The sequence below is a fragment of the Moschus berezovskii genome, chromosome 5 (genome assembly GCF_049115385.1).
Source record: "Moschus berezovskii isolate FMDL1 chromosome 5, NW_MosBer_1.0, whole genome shotgun sequence".
Lineage (NCBI taxonomy): Eukaryota > Metazoa > Chordata > Mammalia > Artiodactyla > Moschidae > Moschus > Moschus berezovskii.
This window is the reverse complement of record NC_142464.1, coordinates 75,376,051-75,395,862: the sequence shown is the minus strand read 5'-3', so window position 1 is coordinate 75,395,862 and position 19,812 is coordinate 75,376,051. Positions and strand designations below refer to the sequence as shown.

The 19,812-nt window shown below is 38.0% G+C and overlaps 1 protein-coding gene across 1 annotated transcript; it reads left to right on the top strand.

The window, feature by feature from the left end:
• The first annotated feature begins 6,122 nt into the window (after positions 1–6,122).
• Positions 6,123–19,241, top strand: COMMD8 (COMM domain containing 8). The gene is made up of 5 exons (XM_055434945.2): positions 6,123–6,217; positions 10,776–10,931; positions 15,555–15,707; positions 17,139–17,294; positions 18,328–19,241. Exons 1-5 carry the CDS (start codon positions 6,152–6,154, stop codon positions 18,346–18,348), a joined length of 552 nt encoding a protein of 183 aa, XP_055290920.2. The 5' UTR covers positions 6,123–6,151; the 3' UTR covers positions 18,349–19,241.
• Positions 19,242–19,812: the final 571 nt, after the last annotated feature.

Below are 19,812 nucleotides of genomic sequence, written 5' to 3'. Positions count from 1 at the left end.
TATGGGGTTGTAGAGAGTCAGACTGAGAGACTAACACAAAAAGGATTTCTTAATTATATGAAGGTTAAAACGAAAGACACTTTCCATTTATTAAGTTCATTCACCAGAATGAGAGGAGACATTTATTGAGTTGACTTATAGGAAACTTTTTCTAGGCAGTCAAATCTGAGTTTATAGAGACAAAATGAAACCCAGTATCTTTCAAATCTTTACAAATTAGCTATCTATAACTTCTTTCAGTGTAATAGAACCAATACCAACAGAACAGTTAAATATTTCCTTCATAGTTACAAGGTAGTAATTAAACTTATTTAAATGTGAAGCCTCTTTGTTCTCAGCAATTTATAAATAGAAATAATTTTACACAGCTTGCAATGCAAATCACTAAGCACATCTATACTGCAACATGTTTAATTAAGATGAACAAATTAGTCAACTTCAAGGCATAGGATAACTTGAAAAGCAGGTATGAGCTGAGAAATAGATGTGGAAAACTACAATGTCTCTTATTAAAGGATAAGGATGTCTTCAACTCTGGATAATGAGTTAATTGCTTTTCTTGATTCCTCAAACATTTTTCAGGAATTGTAATTACTGAAGCTAATGATAGTTCATGGGTGAAAGTAGGGAGCTCAGAATTTAGGGACAATAGAAAGTTATGATTTGAAATTTACCAGTAAGGTTTGACCTACAATGATGGGGAATAGAAATTCCCAGAATAACCCTTGAACAGAGTATTTCCTAAATCTTGGTTAAGAGTCTATAAGAAGCAATGATAAGGGTATGGCATTTAACGGAAAGAAGATCCAAAGAAAAAAATTTTCTTTTCAAGAGAGAATACACTGAGGAGAAGGAATTCCTATTGTGTCATGGCATCTGGTCCCATCACTTCATGGGAAATAGATGGAAAAACAATGGAAACAGTGTCAGACTTTGTTTTTTTGGGCTCCAAAATCACTGCAGATGCTGATTGCAGCCATGAAATTAAAAGACGCTTGCTCCTTGGCAGGAAAGTTATGACCAACCTTGATAGTATATTAAAAAGCAGAGACATTACTTTGCCGACCAAGGTCCGTCTAGTCAAGGCAATGGTTTTTCCCATGGTCATGTATGGATGTGAGAGTTGGACTGTGAAGAAAGCTGATCGCCGAAGAATCGATGCTTTTGAACTGTGGTGTTGGAGAAGACTCTTGAGAGTCCCTTATACTGCAAGGAGATCCAACCAGTCCATTCTAAAGGAGATCAATCCTGGATGTTCATTGGAGGGACTGATGCTAAAGCTGAAACTCCAATACTTTGGCCACCTCATGAGACGAGTTGACTCACTGGAAAAGACTCTGATGCTGGGAAAGGTTGGGGGCGGGAGGAGAAGGGGACGACGGAGAATGAGATGGCTGGATGGCATCACCGACTCTGTGGACATGAGTTTGAGTGTACTCCGGGAGTTGGTGATGGACAGGGAGGCCTGGCGTGCTGTGATTCATGGGGTCGCGGAGAGTCGGACACGACTGAGCGACTGAACTGAACTGAACTGAACATTCTGGTTTATCAGTCTCTTGAGAGTTCAGTTAGAGTAAGTCAATATCTTCTGAGTGAAAAGACAAAATACAGTCTGGGAACCTAAAAAAAATCAAAGACTGGACCTTTTCTTGAACTAACTCGAAATAAGTATAAACCAGAGCTTTACCTTAGTAGCCAACTAGTCAGTTTCACCTCCTTGATTTCTCTCAGACATAACTTCTAGAATCACAGATTTTAATCTAACCTGATTGTGGCAATAACACAAAAAGGGGTCGATTGAATTATTAACCTCTCAGATCCTCCTCTTAATATGAACCTGAATCCATATTAACGTGAAGCAGGTAAAGATGCCAGTTGGAGCCTGGTTTTACATTTCACTTTAACAGGAAGCTATCAAGCATGATTGTTCCAAATAAAAATGTGAAGGAAAATGATAACACTGCTGACATATCTATTAGAAATTCTCAGCTGTCTTTTAAAAAGCATGATTGTAGTAGAGAGAAATTGTTTGCCAAACTGTTTCTTTTTGGGAACACAACTAAACTATATTTTCCAGATTATCTTACAGTTAACTGTTGCCATGAAACTGGGTGGGTTCTGGCTAATAGAAACAGGTAGAAATGATGTTTCCCATTTCTAAATCTGGCACATAAACATTTCCTTTATGATCTTTCATATGCTCTTTCCCCATTGACTGAACAGACAGAACTGAGGTCTTAGAGAATAAAAGAGCCACCTAACTGCCTATACCTGTGTTAAACTGACATACATTTAGGAATAAATAAATAAATATTAATGATAAACTACTAAAATTTTGGTGTTGTTTTGTCAAAGTAATTAACCTACTCTGACAAAGGCAGAAATCGGTATGAGGAGCAGGAAGTACTACACATGTGTGCTAAGTTGCTTCAGTCATGTCTCACTCTTTGAGGCCCTATGGTCTGTAACCCGCCAGGCTCCTCTGTCCATGCGATTCTCCTGGCAAGAATACTGGAGTGGGTTGCCATGCCCTCCTCCAGGGGGATCTTCCCGACCCAAGGATCGAACCTGAGTCTCTTACTGTCTCCTGCACTGGCAGGTGGGTTCTTTATCACTAGCACCACCTGGGAAGACCCCGGAGGTAATGTAACATAAGCTAGAATATTCAATTTATGGTTAGTGGATGGCAAATAGGAAAAGGAGTACGTCAAGACTGTATATTGTCACCTTGCTTATTTAACTTATATGCAGAGTACATCATGAGGAACGCTGGGCTGGAAGAAGCACAAGCTGGAATCAAGATTGCTGGGAGAAATATCAATAATCTCAGATATGCAGATGACACTACCCTTATGGCAGAAAGTGAAGAGGAACTCAAAAGCCTCTTGATGAAAGTGAAAGAGGAGAGTGAAAAGGTTGGCTTGAAGCTCAACATTCAGAAAACAAAGATCATGGCTTCTGGTCCCATCACTTCATGGTAAATAGATGGGAAAACAGTGGAAACAGTGTCAGACTTTATTATTTTGGGCTCCAAAATGACCGCAGATGCTGATTGCAGCCGTGAAATTAAAAGACGCTTACTCCTTGGAAGGAAAGTTATGACCAACCTTGATAGTATATTAAAAAGCAGAGACATTACTTTGCCAACAAAGGTCCGTCCAGTCAAGGCTATGGTTTTTCCCGTGGTCATGTATGGATGTGAGAGTTGGACTGTGAAGAAAGCTGATCGCCGAAGAATTGATGCTTTTGAACTGTGGTGTTGGAGAAGACTCTTGAGAGTCCCTTGTACCGCAAGGAGATCCAACCAGTCCATTCTAAGGAGATCGATCCTGGGTGTTCATTGGAAGGACTGATGCTAAAGCTGAAACTGCAATACTTTGGCCACCTCATGCGACGAGTTGACTCACTGGAAAAGACTCTGATGCTGGGAAGGATTGGGGGCGGGAGGAGAAGGGGATGGCGGAGAATGAGATGGCTGGATGGCATCACCAACTCTGTGGACATGAGTTTGAGTGAGCTCCGGGAGTTGGTGATGGATAGGGAGGCCTGGCGTGCTGTGATTCATGGGGTCGCGGAGAGTCGGACACGACTGAGTGACTGAACTGAACTGAACTGAACTGGATGGCGGCAGGCTGAAAAGCTACGATTCATGTTATGCAGTGCCTTTGAAAATCTGGAAGGCAGAATCTGAGCCAACTGAGACTGTTCTAGGTAATGAGATCGGAAAACATTACTATCAAGGTATACTGGTGGTATTTAGCAAGATGCTGAAAGAAGAGGATAAGTTCCGGTAAGATTTGGCTAATTTTCAAGCCAAAATTAAAGGGAATAGATGGAATTATAATTTATCAGTTACTGTTGAAACATTTTAAATAAAACTTTGAATAAAAGCTAAGAAAACCTAAAAGTGAAAGTCACCTGTAATCCCCAAAATGAAAGATCACCATAACTAATATTTAGTATACTCTTATGCCAGGAATTTATACACTACAAGTATCCATGCCCTACTATATACAGTACACACCATACCATTGTACAGTACAAGTAGTTTTGAAACTTAACTTTTTTCCCAATAGTGTAGAGCAAGCAAGTTTACCATAATCACTTTTTTTTTGGATTTTTGTGCTGCATTATAATTTATCAGGCCAATAATTTATTAGTATAGTAACTAACAGACCAATATCTTCAGAGTGAAACATTTCTGTCTTGTATTTCTAAAACTGGAATTTTTGGGTCCAAGAGTAAGTACATTTTGAAGGCTTTATATATGCAATCACAACCCTCCAGAAAAATGTTACTATGCTACATTTTCAACAGTAATATGTGGGAATGCTGTTTCAAAGTTTCACCGATATTTTATATTTATAATTTTGCTTTTTATTCTTTGCCATTAGGATTATAACTCAAGGTCAGAGGACTTATCAGTCCATGGATACAAAATAGGTCATGAGTACCACCTTTGTGACCTTGAACAGGGTTGACATTATGTCACCAATATTGGGTCCTCATTTTTAAAACTGGAAGAATATCCACAACACAAGGTTGTAGGGAAGATTAATAAGATGAAATATATAAGTTTTTGGCATATAGCAGATGCTTGATAAATATTTTTATTGTTACACATATAAAATTTAGTCTTTTTTTTTTTTTTTTAGAAAACAGATCCCACCCTCAGGAGATTTACTAATTGATGTATATGAGCCCATTTTCCAGATTCTTTCTCACATATTAACTATTACTTGGGGAGCACCTATGCATAAAGACAAAGTGTTAAGATAATTATGTTTCAACTAGGACAATGAAGGTTATATATGTCTACCTATATTAAGAACTGCTGCTGCTGCAGCTGCTAGCTTCAGTCGTGTCCGACTCTGTGCGACCCCATAGATGGCAGCCCACCAGGCTCTGCCGTCCCTGGGATTCTCCAGGCAAGAACACTGGAGTGGGTTGCCATTTCCTTCTCCAATGCATGAAAATGAAAAGCGAAAGTGAAGCTGCTCAGTCGTGTCCGACTCTTAGCGACCCCATGGACTGCAGCCTACCAGACTCCTCCATCCCTGGGATTTTCCAGGCAAGAGTACTGGAGTGGGTTGCCATTGCCTAGAAAGTGGTAAATTTTGAAAGAGAGAGGCAGTCGTGAAATTCAAGAGGTGGGCATAAAGTAGAGAAAGAGCCTTTGTGCTAACCTTTGAAGGATGTCATTGAGTAGTTTTTTTTCTATTTAATCCACAGATTAAAATACTTTCCAGTGGTATGCTTTAGCAGCTTGCACCACTTTTACTATTGTTTAGATTGTAATTCTTGTTCCGTCTCTTATTTACTGTGCTCCTGGAAACTTCTGGCTCGCAGAGTCTATCTTATTTATTACAGAATTCCCCAGTATCTGATTGAAGTAAAAGCTATAATGAGAGTAATCACAGCCGCTCTGGGTTTTAGGTTTAGTCCAACTTTGAGTCTGGCCCTAGAATCTGATTTCATTTACTTCAGGTTGAGCTCTTAGCTCGGGTTTTGGGGGACTTTTAGGATTGACAGATAAAATACAAGATGCCTGGTTAAATTTGAATTTCAGATAAAGGATACGTTTTTAGCGTATGTCCCATGCAATATTTAAGACACACTTATAAGAAAATATTATCTGAAATTTCATGTTTAACTGGGAATTTGGTATTTTTATTTGCTAAATATGACAACCCTAACTTCTCTGGTCTTGTTATTTGGAAATAAGGATGAAAATAGTAACTTCATAGGATAATCTATTAAGTACCGCGCTCACGGTAAAAGGCAAATTGACCTTCTAAATCAGGACATTTCCCAAATCAATTTGCCTTCCAAATGTAGTTACCCTTATTTTGCATTCTAAGTGTGCAAAGAAAGTTTAATAAAATTCTGAATAAAGTTGCCAAATTGCTCTGAGAGATTTGCGAATGCCTTTTCATTGTAATACCAGAGGCTGTTTAACCAATGTTGCCACAGGCGGAAAAGATTTTCTTTGATTACGGAGGAAGCGAACCCTCCATCTCTGCGCATGCGCACAAGGGCTCCGGCGTCTTCGAGCCCGCCCCGCCCACCCGCCCGGCTGGTCACGTGGACAAGTCGAAGCACTGATAGGCCGGGACTGGTCATGTGACCCAGCCCCTAGCTTCTTGGAGGGATGGAGCCGGAAGAGGGGACACCCTTGTGGCGGCTGCAGAAGCTTCCCGCAGAGCGGGGCTTGCAGGTGAGGAGGGCGCAGGGGCTGGCTGCGCGGGCCAGGCTCCTGAAAGGCCTGGCGTGAGGGGTAGGCCTCATCCCGATGCCTTTGGGAGGCTCGCGCAGTCTGCCTGGGGAGGGGAAGAGGACCGGGTATGATTTTGGGTGCTCCCTCGCCCCACCCTGTGTTCTCTGGAGAGCGGAGAAGTCAGAGGCTTGGGACGCCTCCTCCGTGCTCCGGCTTCCAGTGGCCCCTCCAGGGGTTTTGCACGCAGACGCCCGCGGGGCCGCGCCCGCACCCTGGCGGGGACCACCTATCCGTTCCCGGGAGCGGCCGGGACCATGTGACCCTGGACTGGGGAGTGCGGAGTCGCCAGCTTGAAAGCTGGAGGGGGTGATTTACAACCTCTTGTATATGTTTAATTCATTCATTCACTGTTTCAGCAAAACCTCCACAATATTCCCCATGCACCAGGAACACTGGCGCTACGTGATGGGAATACCGTGGTGACCTAGAGAGGCATACCGTAATTCTTCGTGGGTGGCAGAAAAAAATTGATAAGTGTTAACCCCAAACTGGGAGACTTAGAGGTAGGATCATCCAAGGTGGACTTTACTTCAAGACGTGACATATATGTTGGCCCCTCCAGCCTAGGAAGGAACCTAGTTTATGAGAATCTGGAAAAAAGCAACCTTATTCACTTGTTCAGCCAACTCTTCACTGAACTGTGTTTAATGCCTTATGGGATAAGGTAAAATGGTGAATGAGACAGCCCATACCCTGTTGGACCTTGTCAACTAATGAGGAAACCAAACTGAATAAATGGATAACTGGATTAATGAGTTATCCAGTAATCAGTTTGTAGGAGGGGCAGCAACTCTGGAAGGGGCAAGGGAACATTTTCCAGAGCATCTGCCTAGGTTTCTAGATTGAGTTCCTGAAGGATGAGTAGGAACCACATGGGCTGCGGTGAGGAGAGTGTTTCAGGGCAAGGGAGAGCACTTATAAGAAAGGCAGCCCCAGGGAGCTTTAGGACCTGCTGTAGTTTTAGAGGCTAGAGTTCAGAGTGAGAAGTAGAGCAGGGAGACTGTGGCTGAACAAGTGAGGAGCGGTCAGGAGCCTCTGTGGTACTATACTCCTGGGTTTAGCCTTAATACCAAAGGTACTGGCAGTTTATAATTGTTTTTAACAGCAGCAGCTTTTCAGTTGGAAGGGTAAGAGAAATGTGGAGACAGTAAATACATACAACGAAATTTTGTCTGTGCACTGTGAAAGGAAGAAAACCCAATGGTTACTGTAAGAGGGAAATCTAACTGAGAAGTGTTTTTTCTCCCTTGAACTTTCAAGTTAAAAAGCCCTCGGCGCCTGAAGTATGAGACTCGAAAGAAATTTGCCAGCCCTATAAAAAAAAAGGCATCGTATGCAAAATAGAGTTTCAGCCTGAGCTCTGGGAGATGTGGTCCTTTGCCCTCTGACTTCAGAGAACTGACTTAATGCTTTGTATTATAATTAATATGTTACTATGCTTACTCCCATCTTTTTCGGTTCTCCAGCAGTTCCAGCCTAATCAAGTCATCCTTGAACACAACTTCCTCACTGGCCCTCTTGCCACTAGTCTCTTTTATTCTGAACTCCTTCAGGGTAGATACTTTGTTTATATACCCGGTTCTTGAGAATTATGTCTGGCCCCAGATGGGTTCTTAATCAGTGTTTGCTAAAGGAAGGAGTCAGTTTACTAAATTTAACTTTATCATTGCGACCAAAATCTGGATCCCAGGCTCTGGTGGGCTGGCTTTTAGTTTCTGTGATATGTAATTTTGAATAAATCCCAAATCTGTTTCATTTACAGTGGATGAAGGTTGGGGACGAGGGCTTAGCCCGCTAATGTGATAGAGGGCTATGTGATAGGCAGCTTTTATAAGCCCCAAATCTCTGCCTTTCTTTTTTCTTTGTTCCATTTATAATGGGAATAGTGTGGAGGAGATAGAAAGTAATAAACTTACTTATCTTGCCAGGTTAAAAAAAAAAAGAAATTAACTTTTCTCTGACTTTACAAATGAGAAGACGGAAATGTCTGTAGAGGGTTTGGGTAACATACCCAAAGTTGTCAGACTAGTAAGTGGCAGAGTGGAAACAGATGCTCAGATCTGTTGACTCTTGAGTCTTGTATTAGCTTTCTGCTCCTGTCTCCATCCTACCTTCATACTACTTAGATAGGCCCATAACCTTCACTGCCAGGTATGTTGATGACTCCCGAATCTCTGGATCTAAAAATCTCTTCTGAGTATCAGGCTTCTGCTTAGATACACCCACAGGTACCTCAAATTCAGTATATACTTGGCTTAGCTCCTTGTCTTTCTCCCTGACTTTCTCCTTCTGTGGCTGTAGCCTCACATTTGGTTTGTGATACCACCACTTCCTATCATTCAGCCTGAAATTCTGAGTATCATTCTTTTCAGATCTCCTTTACCTCTCTGCTGCCTCCAGTTTGAGCGTCCCTAACAATTTATCACCTCCCTTTTAATCTCTTGCTGGTAAGTAAATGGAAGTGGGGGGGTCTTCAGACTCACCCTCTTGCCCTTTTCTTTCCTTGTATCTCCTGACCTGCTGGCAGATTTATGGAAACATAATGCAAATATGTGAATAGGTTGCTTCCCTGTTGAACACAGATTACAATCTGGGCTCTTTTGCATTGTATACAAGGCCCTTTATGGTTTGATCTCTGCCACCTCTCCAGCTTTGTATGCTGCCAGCTCCCAAATTGCGCCATGTGGTCTTACACTTTTATCCTGTCAACGTGCAGCTGTTGTGACTAGAAATACCCTGCTCCTGTTGGGCTAACTATTCATTAAGACATACTTTTCCCTTCTGTGCTCTTTGTACCCTCTGTAAACTTTAATTATAATTCCTATCATCCTAAATTGAATATACTTATTGATTATATTAGTTTTCTCTAATGGCCTGAGTCTCTGATGTGATAGGACCTTATCTTATTTATCCTCAGTTTCCTCATTTGTAAAAGGGGGATAATAGCAAGACTTACTTCACAGGGTTATAGTGAAGATCAGCACAGTGTTTGGTATATAATTAGGGCTCTATAAATGCTAGCTATTATAGTTATTTTTTCTTTGTATTTACATTAACCTGTTTAATAACTGGAATGAAGTGCTCATTACATATTTGTGAATTAATTGAAAAAGACTGTGTTCCAAAAACATAGTGCTCTTAGTTTTCAATTTGAGTTCTGGGTTTTACTTTAGCATTGGGGACAGTTTGGGATAAGGTGAAGTGTAGGTAGAGAATTTTGAATGATTTCAAATTGAAAATGTTGTTGGTTAATTTATGGTAAATAAAAGTTCTATTCACATAGTGTATTAGCCATCATTTGGAATTAGGGCCACCAATTACTCATCTCTGTTCCAATATGTATGGCATTACAGAGAAGGAGTTTTTGCTTAAAATGCACTGGAACATGATCCAGGAGAAAAGAGTTGGAAGCCTCCTTGCTGTTTAAATGCATTTCCAAATTATTTGGATTCAAGTACTCTTCTTACAACACACAAGTATCTCTTGAGAAAGAAAACTGTATTGATCACTTGCCTAGTGTAGTGCTGATCTAGTAGGTACTCAGTTCATATGTGTTAGAGGCGTGGAACACAGTACCAGTAGTAATAGTGATGATAATAATTACCGCTAGTAAAAAGAAGAAGGTTAACAGTGGGAAGCAATGTTTAATGTCAGGAGTGTGCCAAGTGATTTGCAGGAATCCTTCTTCAATCCCTAAAACAACATTATGGGGGTAGATGATATCCTTGTTTTACACATGAGGAAACCAGAAAAAAATCTTTAAGTAACTTGGCAAAACTAGTGGGAATAAGATTCAGACTAGCCAGTTTTGTTCCAAAAGCCACAGACTTAATCACATGTTCAGTTATATATGTGTTAGGATTTCCATTGCTGGCATTAAGCTAGGGTAGAGAGAAAGAAATGTGAAAAAGAGAAAAGAAGTCAATGAGGGGTTTTTTGGAGTGGACCAAAAGAAGTGAGTGTGGGTGCTATGGAAAGTGGAGAGAAGGGGTTTGTAGATTTACAGTTGAAAGACTTTGCTCTAAGACTCATACCTTGTTTTTTGGTTATTGCTGTAAATATGAAGTCTAAGGAATCCCAAGGAGAAACTGCTGCACTCACAATCTTCCTTTTAGGAACACTGAAGAAACAGCAGCGTGTCTGTAAAATTATTTTAGTTTCTGAAGGTGGACAAAATTATAGAAAGTGTGTGTGTGTGTTCCGTTCTGTTCTGTCGCTCAGTCGTGTCTGACTCTTTGCAACCCCGTGGACTGTAGCCTGCCAGGCTTCTCCGTCCATGGGATTCTCCAGGCAAGAATACTGGAGTGGGTTACCGTTTCCTTCTCCAGCTCTAACTTTTAGTTAATAAAATAATGTTAAAGATAGTTGCTTTTCAGCCTCAGCTCTTCTGCAGATAACATGAACTACCAATAAAATTTATTTGCTACAAGGAATATAAATCTGTTTTATAATTTTACTTATAATTACATTTATTACTCTCTTTTTTTTTTCTCTCTAGCTTCTTCACAAAATAATTGATGGCATTTGTGGCCGAACTTATCCTCTCTACCAGGATTATCACAGTGTTTGGGATTCAGCAGAATGGATGCACGTTCTAGAAGACATTACCACCTTTTTCAAAGCTGTAGTTGGTAAAAATTTATCTGATGAAGAGGTAACTTTGCTCCAGATTGTGATACCTTGATAATTCATGTTCAGATTTTTTTTTTATTATTTTGGTGTTTAGGGTACCATGTAATACATCCTCAGTAAGTGTATAATGAAAAGTGAAAGTGTTAGTCACTCAGTCCTTTCTGACTGTTTGCGATCCCATGGACTGTAACTCGCCAGGCTTCTCTGTCCATGGAATTCTCCAGGCAAGAATACTGGAGTAGGTAGCCGTTCCCTTCTCCAAGGGATCTCCCTGACCCAGGGATTGAACGCACGTCTCCCATATTGCAGGCAGATTCTTTACCATCTGAGCCACCAGGGAGGCCCAAGTGTATAGAATCAGTTCAGTTCGGTCGCTCAGTTGTGTCCGACTCTTTGCGATAGCAATAAAAACCTAATAATTGTGAGTAAGTGGAAAAATCTGTGGAAGTTTTGGGTTTTTGTACTTTTGTTTCTGATTGGTTGTCTTATTTTAAATTGTGAAACATTTAAATCATGTCAAAGAAAGTTAAAAGGTATGTAACTGATACCTATATTCCCCTTACCACAGTTAAACAATTGTTAACATTTTACTTTATGTATTTCAGGTTTGTGTGTGTGTGTGTTTTAGAAACAAGGCATTATAGATACATGTAAATGTCACCCTCCCAGTAGAAAAAACCACTAGTGAATTTGTATGCATGTTTCGTATTCTCTAATGTATGAATGTTTGCATCTTTTAGCAATATATACATTTATTTGAGCTGTTTAAATCTGTAACTTGTGAGTGGTAATGTATGTATCCATTTATAATTTTTTCAGCAATACTGTGTTTTAGATTTATCAATGTTGAAAAGTATTGATCTGGTTTATGTGTTTCATCTCCTTGTAGTATTTGATGATAGGCATTAGTAAGACTTATTTTTCTGTCTCCCTACTGATGACCAGTTGGATCATTGCCTCTTTCATTATTATGAATAGTGCTGCTGCAAACATTTTTATGTGTCTTGTTATACAAAAATTGATCAGCTTTTCTAGAATAGATGTCTTAAAGTAAAACTGCAGGGTTATGGGGTATCTTTCCATTAAACTGCTTTTGTACCTTTGTCAAACATGTTTGTGTAGGTTGGCCACTTGGGGAAAAATGAAGTTATATATATTTGTCATTTTGATTTGGATGATATTATGAATATGAATTCTTGGATATATGTATTTTAAATATCTTCTATTATGTTGCTTGTCTTTTTAGTCTCTTAATAATGCCTTTTGGTGAATAGAAGTTCTGAATTTTAATCAAGTCCAATTTGTCAATATTTTCTTTTGATGGTTAGTGATGTTAATACTGTGTTTAAGGAATGTTTGTGCCAAAATCATGAAAACATTTTCATATATTTTTTTGTAGAAGTTTGATTGTTTTAGCTTTTATTTATGTCAGTGATATATTTGAATTACTATTTGTATATGGAGTAAGGATCAAGTTGAGATTTTTCCATATGATATCCACTTGTTGAAATGACCATCCTTACCCCATAGAATTGCTGTGCAACCTTTCTTGGAAGTGCAGGTGACCATATATGTTTGGGTCTGTATCTGGACTCTTTTTCTACTCCATTAGTCTGTTTGCCTGTATTTACCCATATCACAATGGCTTAAATTACTGTAGAATTAGAGCTGCATTGCATTAAATTTTGATATCTGATAGTAGAAGACCTTCAACCTTGTATTTCTTCAAGATAGTTTTGATTTTTATGTCCTCCATAATTTCAGGTACATTTTAAAATCAGTCAATTTTAACCAAAACACTTCCTGGAATTTTGATGGAGAGTATTAGCTTGGGCTGCCACAACAAAATACCTTAAAATGGGTAGCTTAAATAACTGGAATTAATTTCTCACAATTCTAGAGTTTAGGGAGTACAAAATTAAGGCACTGGCTGATTCTTGTCCCTGATGAGGGCTTTTTCATTGCTGAAGATTTTTGCCTTCTCACTGTGTCCTCTGATGGCTGTGGGGGGCGGGGGGCAGGTGCAGAGAGAGAGGGAGCAAACTCTCTGATGTTTCTTATAAGGGAACTGATCCCATCATAAGGGTCTTACCTTCATCACCTAATCTAAGCCTGATTTTGTGTCAAAGGCCCCATTTCTAGATATCATCTTGAGGGTCAGAGTTTTAATATGAATTCTGAGAATATGAATTTTGAGTGGACATTAAGTCCATAGCATGGGTTGCACTGAGGCTCTAGACTGTTTTGGAGAGAACTGACAACAGTATTGAGCCTTCTGATCTGTGACCTTGGTATTACCTTCTGTTTATTTTATTTTATTTTTTTTGTAATTAATTTATTTTTTATTGGAGGCAAATTATTTTACAATATTATATTGGTTGGTTTTGCCATACATTGACATGAATTCGCCCCGGGTTTACATAAGTTCCCCCTCCTGAACCCCCCTCCCACCTCCCTCCTCCCTTTATCCTCCCTCTGGGTCATCCCCGCATGCCAGCCCTGAGCATCCTGTAACATGCATTGACCCTGAACTAGTGATTCATTTCACATATGACAACATACGTGTTTCAATGACATTCTCCCAAATCATCCCACCCTCACCCTCTCCCACAGAGTCCCAAAGACTGATCTATACATCTGTGTCTCTTTTGCTGTCTCGTATACAGGGTTATCATTTGCATCTTTCTAAATTCCATATATATGCGTTAGTATGCTATATTGGTGTTTTTCTTTCTGGCTTACTTCACTCTGTATAATAGGCTCCAGTTTCATCCACCTCATTAGAACTGATTCATACCTTCTGTTTATTTAGGCTAGCTTCAGTTTCTCATGATTTGTAGTTCTCCATGTAGAGGTCTCACAGATGTTTTGTTGTATTTATTTCTAAGTAACTGATGTTTCGGGTGTTCTTAAATTTTGTCTCCAGTTGCATATCGCTAGTATGTGGAAACCCAAGTTGGTTTTTGTGTACTTACTCTGTGTCCAACAATCTTTCTAAATTTATTTACTATGTAGAAGTGTAAGTTGCTCAGTCTTGTCCAACTGTTTGTGACACCATGAACTGTAGCCCACCAGGCTTCTCTGTCCATGGAATTCTCTAGGCAAGAAATACTGGAGTGGGTAACCATTCCCTTCTCCAGAGGATCTTCCTGACCCAGGGATCGAACCCAAGTCTCCTGTATTTCAGGCAAATTATTTATCATATGAGCCACCATGGAAGCCCCTATCTACAATATATAATGGTTTATAAATTTGAGGGGGAATTTTTTTGGTATGTAATCATTTTCTTTTTCAATTTTAATGGTTTTTATTTCTTTTTTCCCCTCTTATTGCACTGCCTAATGTCTTCAGGACAGTTTTAGAAAAGAAAAGAAGAAAAAAAGCAGTGTCTTGTCTGACTTTAGGGAGAAAGTATGTGTTCATTATTTCACAATTTAATATGTTAGCTGTATGATTTTATAGGTATCAATGATTAGATTAAAGAAGCTTCCTCCGATTCTTACTTTGCTGAGAATTAATAGGTATTTTATAAAATTCATTTTTTCCTGAATTTATATCTTCACCTTTATTTTGTTGATGTTTTACATTGATTTTTGAATGTTAAACTAACCTTAGCAAAATAAATCCAACTTGGTCATGATATATTATTCTTTTTTAATTTGTTTTGATTTGCCAATATTTCATTAGGATTTTTTCATCTTTGTTTGAGTAATCTTGGCCCATAATTTTTTGCCTGTAATGTTTTTGTCAAAATACCAAGTTTTATTCCCATCTTGTGGAATGAATTAGGAAGTTATTGTTTTTGTTGTTTGTTTTCTTTTCTTTTCCTTTTTCTATGAAAGAGTTTATGCAAGATTTACTTCTTTTGTCACTTAGTACTGTGTTACCATGCTGCTTAATTTTAAAATATTTGGAAAAGTTTTGTTCAGTTCTGATTTAATTACACAGTGACTCAAAAATATAATTAATATGATTCCAGTTCTTTGAAATCTGTTGTGATTTGTGACATGGCTCAGCATATGGTTCATTTTCGGGTAATGTTCCAAATACATTTGAAGATAATATGTATTTTTAGTTGTAGGGTGTAGTGTTGTATGTGTAGTTAGATTAAGTAGAGAGTGTTTCTCAGTGCTGTGTCTTTACAGCGCTTTCTCTTTCCATCCGTTATTGAGAGGTGTGTTAGCATCTCTATGAAAGTTTATTTACCCATTTTGCTTTTTCTGCCAAGTTTTGCTGCTTTATATATTTTGAGGCCATGTTATTAGGTGCACACAAATTTATGATTGTTGTGTATTTCTGTTGAACAGCCCCTTTACTATCTTGTTCTATTTCTTGTAAGTCTTGCCTTAAAGTCTATTTTGTCTAATATATTAATATAGGTAAATCAGCTTTAGTGGTTTCCAATGTATTCACTCCCATGTTGGTTAATCAGTCAGCCCTTTTCCTTTCTGTTTTGCAAAACCTTGTTAAAATTTCTTGTTCACTGGTTATGCATCCTCATCTTATTCTTTTTATAGTTATGGTAGTATTTTTTCCCCATTTACTACCATTTTAAAGATAATGAGAAAGAATGTAACTGTTGTTTACATTTTAAACAGAAAGGCCTTTTCACTTATTTTCTAACCATTTATTTTTATTTTCATAGATATCTCAACAGTTGAATCAGTTGAATTCATCTCATCAAGAAGCTATCATGAAATGCTTAAAAAGTAGGAAATATGAAATCAAGAAGACTCTGTTGGAAGAAATAGTTGATATTTCCTCTGCACAACTACAGGATTTTGATTGGCAGATAAAGGTGAGAATATATTTATGAGTATTTATATTTTTTATTTGGGGAAGGAAATGGCAACCCAGTCTAGTATTCTTGCTGGAGAATCCCATGAACAGAGGAGCCTGATGGGCTACAGGTCATGGAGTCACAAAGAGTCAGACAGGAGTATTTTCAGGAGGAGAATACTTTCTGTTTCACTTTTTGAATACATTATTTTTTTGTAATATTATATATCTAAAATGTGTTTTTGAGATACATTTTCTTAAAAATGTATCAAAGATAATTAAAATTACATCTTTTGTGTTAACTTGCACTGCAGACATCTAAACCATGTGTAATGACATTACAGTTATAATGAGTTTAATTAACTGAAGTTTTAAGACATGTGGATGAAGGAATAGATATGTGTTTTGTGGCTTTGGGGGATAGGACAAGGCTAAAGTATATGATTTGCAATGAAATAGGTTTAATTTCAACCTAAGAAATAATAATCTAACCCATATGAGTATCTGAAAATTATTCTAACCTCTTTTTGAGTTAGCACACTCCTCCTCATTGCTGGTACTCAAGCATAGGCTAAGAAACCACTTATTGGAAATACTGAAGAGAATTAACGATGAGGTGGGCAACCTGAAGGTGATACTTTCAAATGTGAGATATAATGAGTCCTGTATTTTGGAGAGAGAAAATGGAGGAGTTGTGTGAAGGTTTATTTGGTCCTGTAGTGTATGTACCACAGAGAAGGAGTCCTATACTTGACCCAGTCAATTTTTACAAGTGGTTGCACTCCAAAATTCAGTTATTATGGGGTTCCTGGCTCAGATTCCAGGAAAATTGAGTTTCTCTTTGCCGTCTGCCAGTGAAGCTGTGATGCTTGTTTCAAAAAGCTTTAGTATCATAAACATTTGGTTCTTCCATTTCCTCTCAGCTACTGATTTTAGAGAGTGTAAGAGGGAAAAGTGTCATATTTTTGTTGACTGACTAATTGAAGGTGGTATCTTGATACCAGTTGTCAGTAGTTTAATGGAGAGTTAACTGCTCATTGGTTAGGCATCTTAATTTCTGAGCTGCACCATGTCTTTAGTTTTTTCTTTGTCCGTGGACTTTTGTCCTCTTGGTGTCATCACACTTCGTTAAGAATTCTGTGTTTCTTGGACCCACTTGGAACTTCTGAGTCAGAGCACTGCTCCAGCTGTCTACTCCTACCACAGAATCCCAACTGGTTGGCCCTAAACTATTTTCTTGCTTTCCTTCACTCTTTCTTTTTCTGTTCAGATATATGCTGGTTTGGCATGAGTTTAATTTCTTTTATTCCTTTCATATTTCCCTGTACTTCATAGCAAACAAGAGTACTCTTTTTTTTTCCTTAATGTGCTGTTCGTAAGTTCTGATACATATATAGTATATTCCTTTTTAAAACTACTTATTAATTACTCTTTTTCTCATTTTAAACAGCTTGCACTTTCTAGTGACAAGATTGCTTCATTACAAATGCCACTTTTAAACCTTCATCTAGATGTAAAAGAAAATGGTGAAGTCAAGCCATATTCTGTTGAAATGAGTAAAGAAGAGCTGCAGAATCTAATAGATTCCTTGGAAGCAGCTAATAAGGTATGTATTTTAATTTTGTTGTGTGCTTCAAAATGTTTAAGTTTTGATTGTTACCACTGGAGCAATATAAGAAAAGCTAATCATTTACATTTAAAGTTTGTTTCCTTCCTGATATTTTATGTCAAGCACAGAAGATGCTTTGTTGATATGTTCTGCATCTCTCATTTTAGATATTACATTTATTATTGATCTGCATTAATAGAACATAATTTGTCAGGTAGTTATATTTTAAGGAATAACAGCTAAATTTGTTTTGCTCTAGTCCCCATTAATGATAAAATTTTTTTTTTTATCTTGGGGCTGTGAAATTAGCTAATTCTAAAGAGATTTAATGATTAAAAATAGTTATGATTTTGAAGAAAAGATTGTTTTATTTAACTGGACAAATGGTAGAAAATTTAAGTTCGGGAGACAAAATATCATTTATAGTTATGAAATTATCAGTTTGAGACAAACTAATAAAGAACCAAAAGCTTTGCATTTACAAAGGAATGACTAAATTACAGTAATAATTCTGATGTTTAATTAATGAGAAAAATGATATTTAAACAGTAGAAACCGCTGCTGTGAAGAAGACATAAAAAATAATTATCTGCATTATGTATTATGTTCCTTTCCCTGTTGCTGAGCATTGTCTCTAGTGATTGTGTCTCAAGGACTAAAGTCAGTTATTCTTACCACCTCTCTTGACACTAACCCATCTTGTCTCCATCTTTCTGAAACCCCCGTATACTTCATCTTCTGCAGTCACTTGGGCATCACAGTGCCTTAATGACTCGTCCACATGCCCAGTAATAAACTGGTAACCTGGCTTGCCTTTGGATGGGGCTGCATGTCTGAAGGGTTGTGTGGCAGGTTCTGGTGGAAATGTTGAGTGAGTCTGAACCGTGGATCCTTGCAGGCCTGTGTTTTTTGTGTTATTCTTGTCAGTTCTCCAGGCCCTTCTTCAGAGATTTCAAAGCATCTCATTCAGCATATACTGGCATCTTCTGTATAATCTGATTGTTCCCCTTCCTCCATTTTGTGTTTGAAGGTGGTTCTGCAGTTGAAATAACTGGAAGTGATGAATACCAACATTATCAGATTCCACTGGTACAACTGATGCACAGAGAGAATACCATGTGTTCAGAAAATCTAAGTGGCCAGCTGAGAAAGCAGCAGTGTTGAGATTACAAAGACAACCGTTTATCAGCATCCCTAAAGAAAAGGAAATTATATGGTTGACAGGAAATGCATAAAAACATGAAAGATGAAAAGGCTGTAAACACAGTTTATATTTTCATAATGACTGTTTTGCTTCATTTATTAAATATTTGAGAAGGCTTTATAGATACAGTTTTATGGTAAGCTAAAAATAGACTCTAAAGTAATGTAAACATACAAGCACAAATATACTTGAATATTGCTTAAAGAACTATGTGAATAGCAACGTTTATTATGGATATATTTGGTGGTTCACTTGTGATATTTTTTAAAAATAATTTTTAAAGAATGTATAAGCTGCATCTAACTCAGGAGATTCCATGCTTTTCTCATATTTCAAAGGAAAAGTTATAAAATGTAAAATTTTATAGAGAAGCTCTCCAGACTTGAACTGGAAGGAAAAAAAAAACTAAATCTGGGTGAACAATTTTGTATTGTGAATTCTAGGAACTAAAATATTATATTCGAGCATAGATAGAAACAACACTGTTACTTACTTTTGCATTTCTGTCTGTTCAGGAAACTATGCTCTGATAAAAAGAATATGTGTCACTGTATAGTGTATACCTTATTACTCCAATATCTGCTAAGACTATATAGGTCCCTGTTTATTGTAAATTCTTAATTTGTTGTAAACTTAATGAAGTTCTGGATGTTAACAACTTCATTGGAAAGCAAACCATTTTTAATTTCAGTGACCTTTAGAAACAAGCATTCTGAGCAAATAAAAATATATTATCTTTATGTTTTGCTGTATTTTCAAATTAATTCCTACATAATGCAGTATGATGCATCATTGGTACCTGCTGTTTTGCAAGCTTTATAACTCGTTAGAGCATCAGACTGTTGTTTGAGGTGTCCAGAGCAGTCCCTGTTGTTCTCATACAGATGAGTATATAGGTTTAGGGAGATTAATGAATGTGAGTGTGGTCTAGATAATGCCACTCTGTGAACTGTTTGTTACAGCTTGGTGATTAGATGTGGAGTTTGTGCCAGAATGTTTTTCAATATACTGCTTTTTTCACTGAGAAATTTTGCCATGAAAAAAAAAAATCAGCTGAACTAACCAGTGTGCTTAGGGAGGTAGTAGTTGATTTACCTTCTTGTGAAAATTGCTTATGTTGTTGTGTACCAGTAACAGTGGAGGAGGAAATGACAATCCACTCCAGTATTCTTGCCTGGAGAATCCCATGGACAGAGGAGCCTGGTGGGCTACAGAACATGGGGTCACAAAAGTCGGATATGACTTAGCGACTAAAGCACCACTGCCACCAGTAACAGCTTGCAGACAGGCACTTCCAATAATACTGACTGA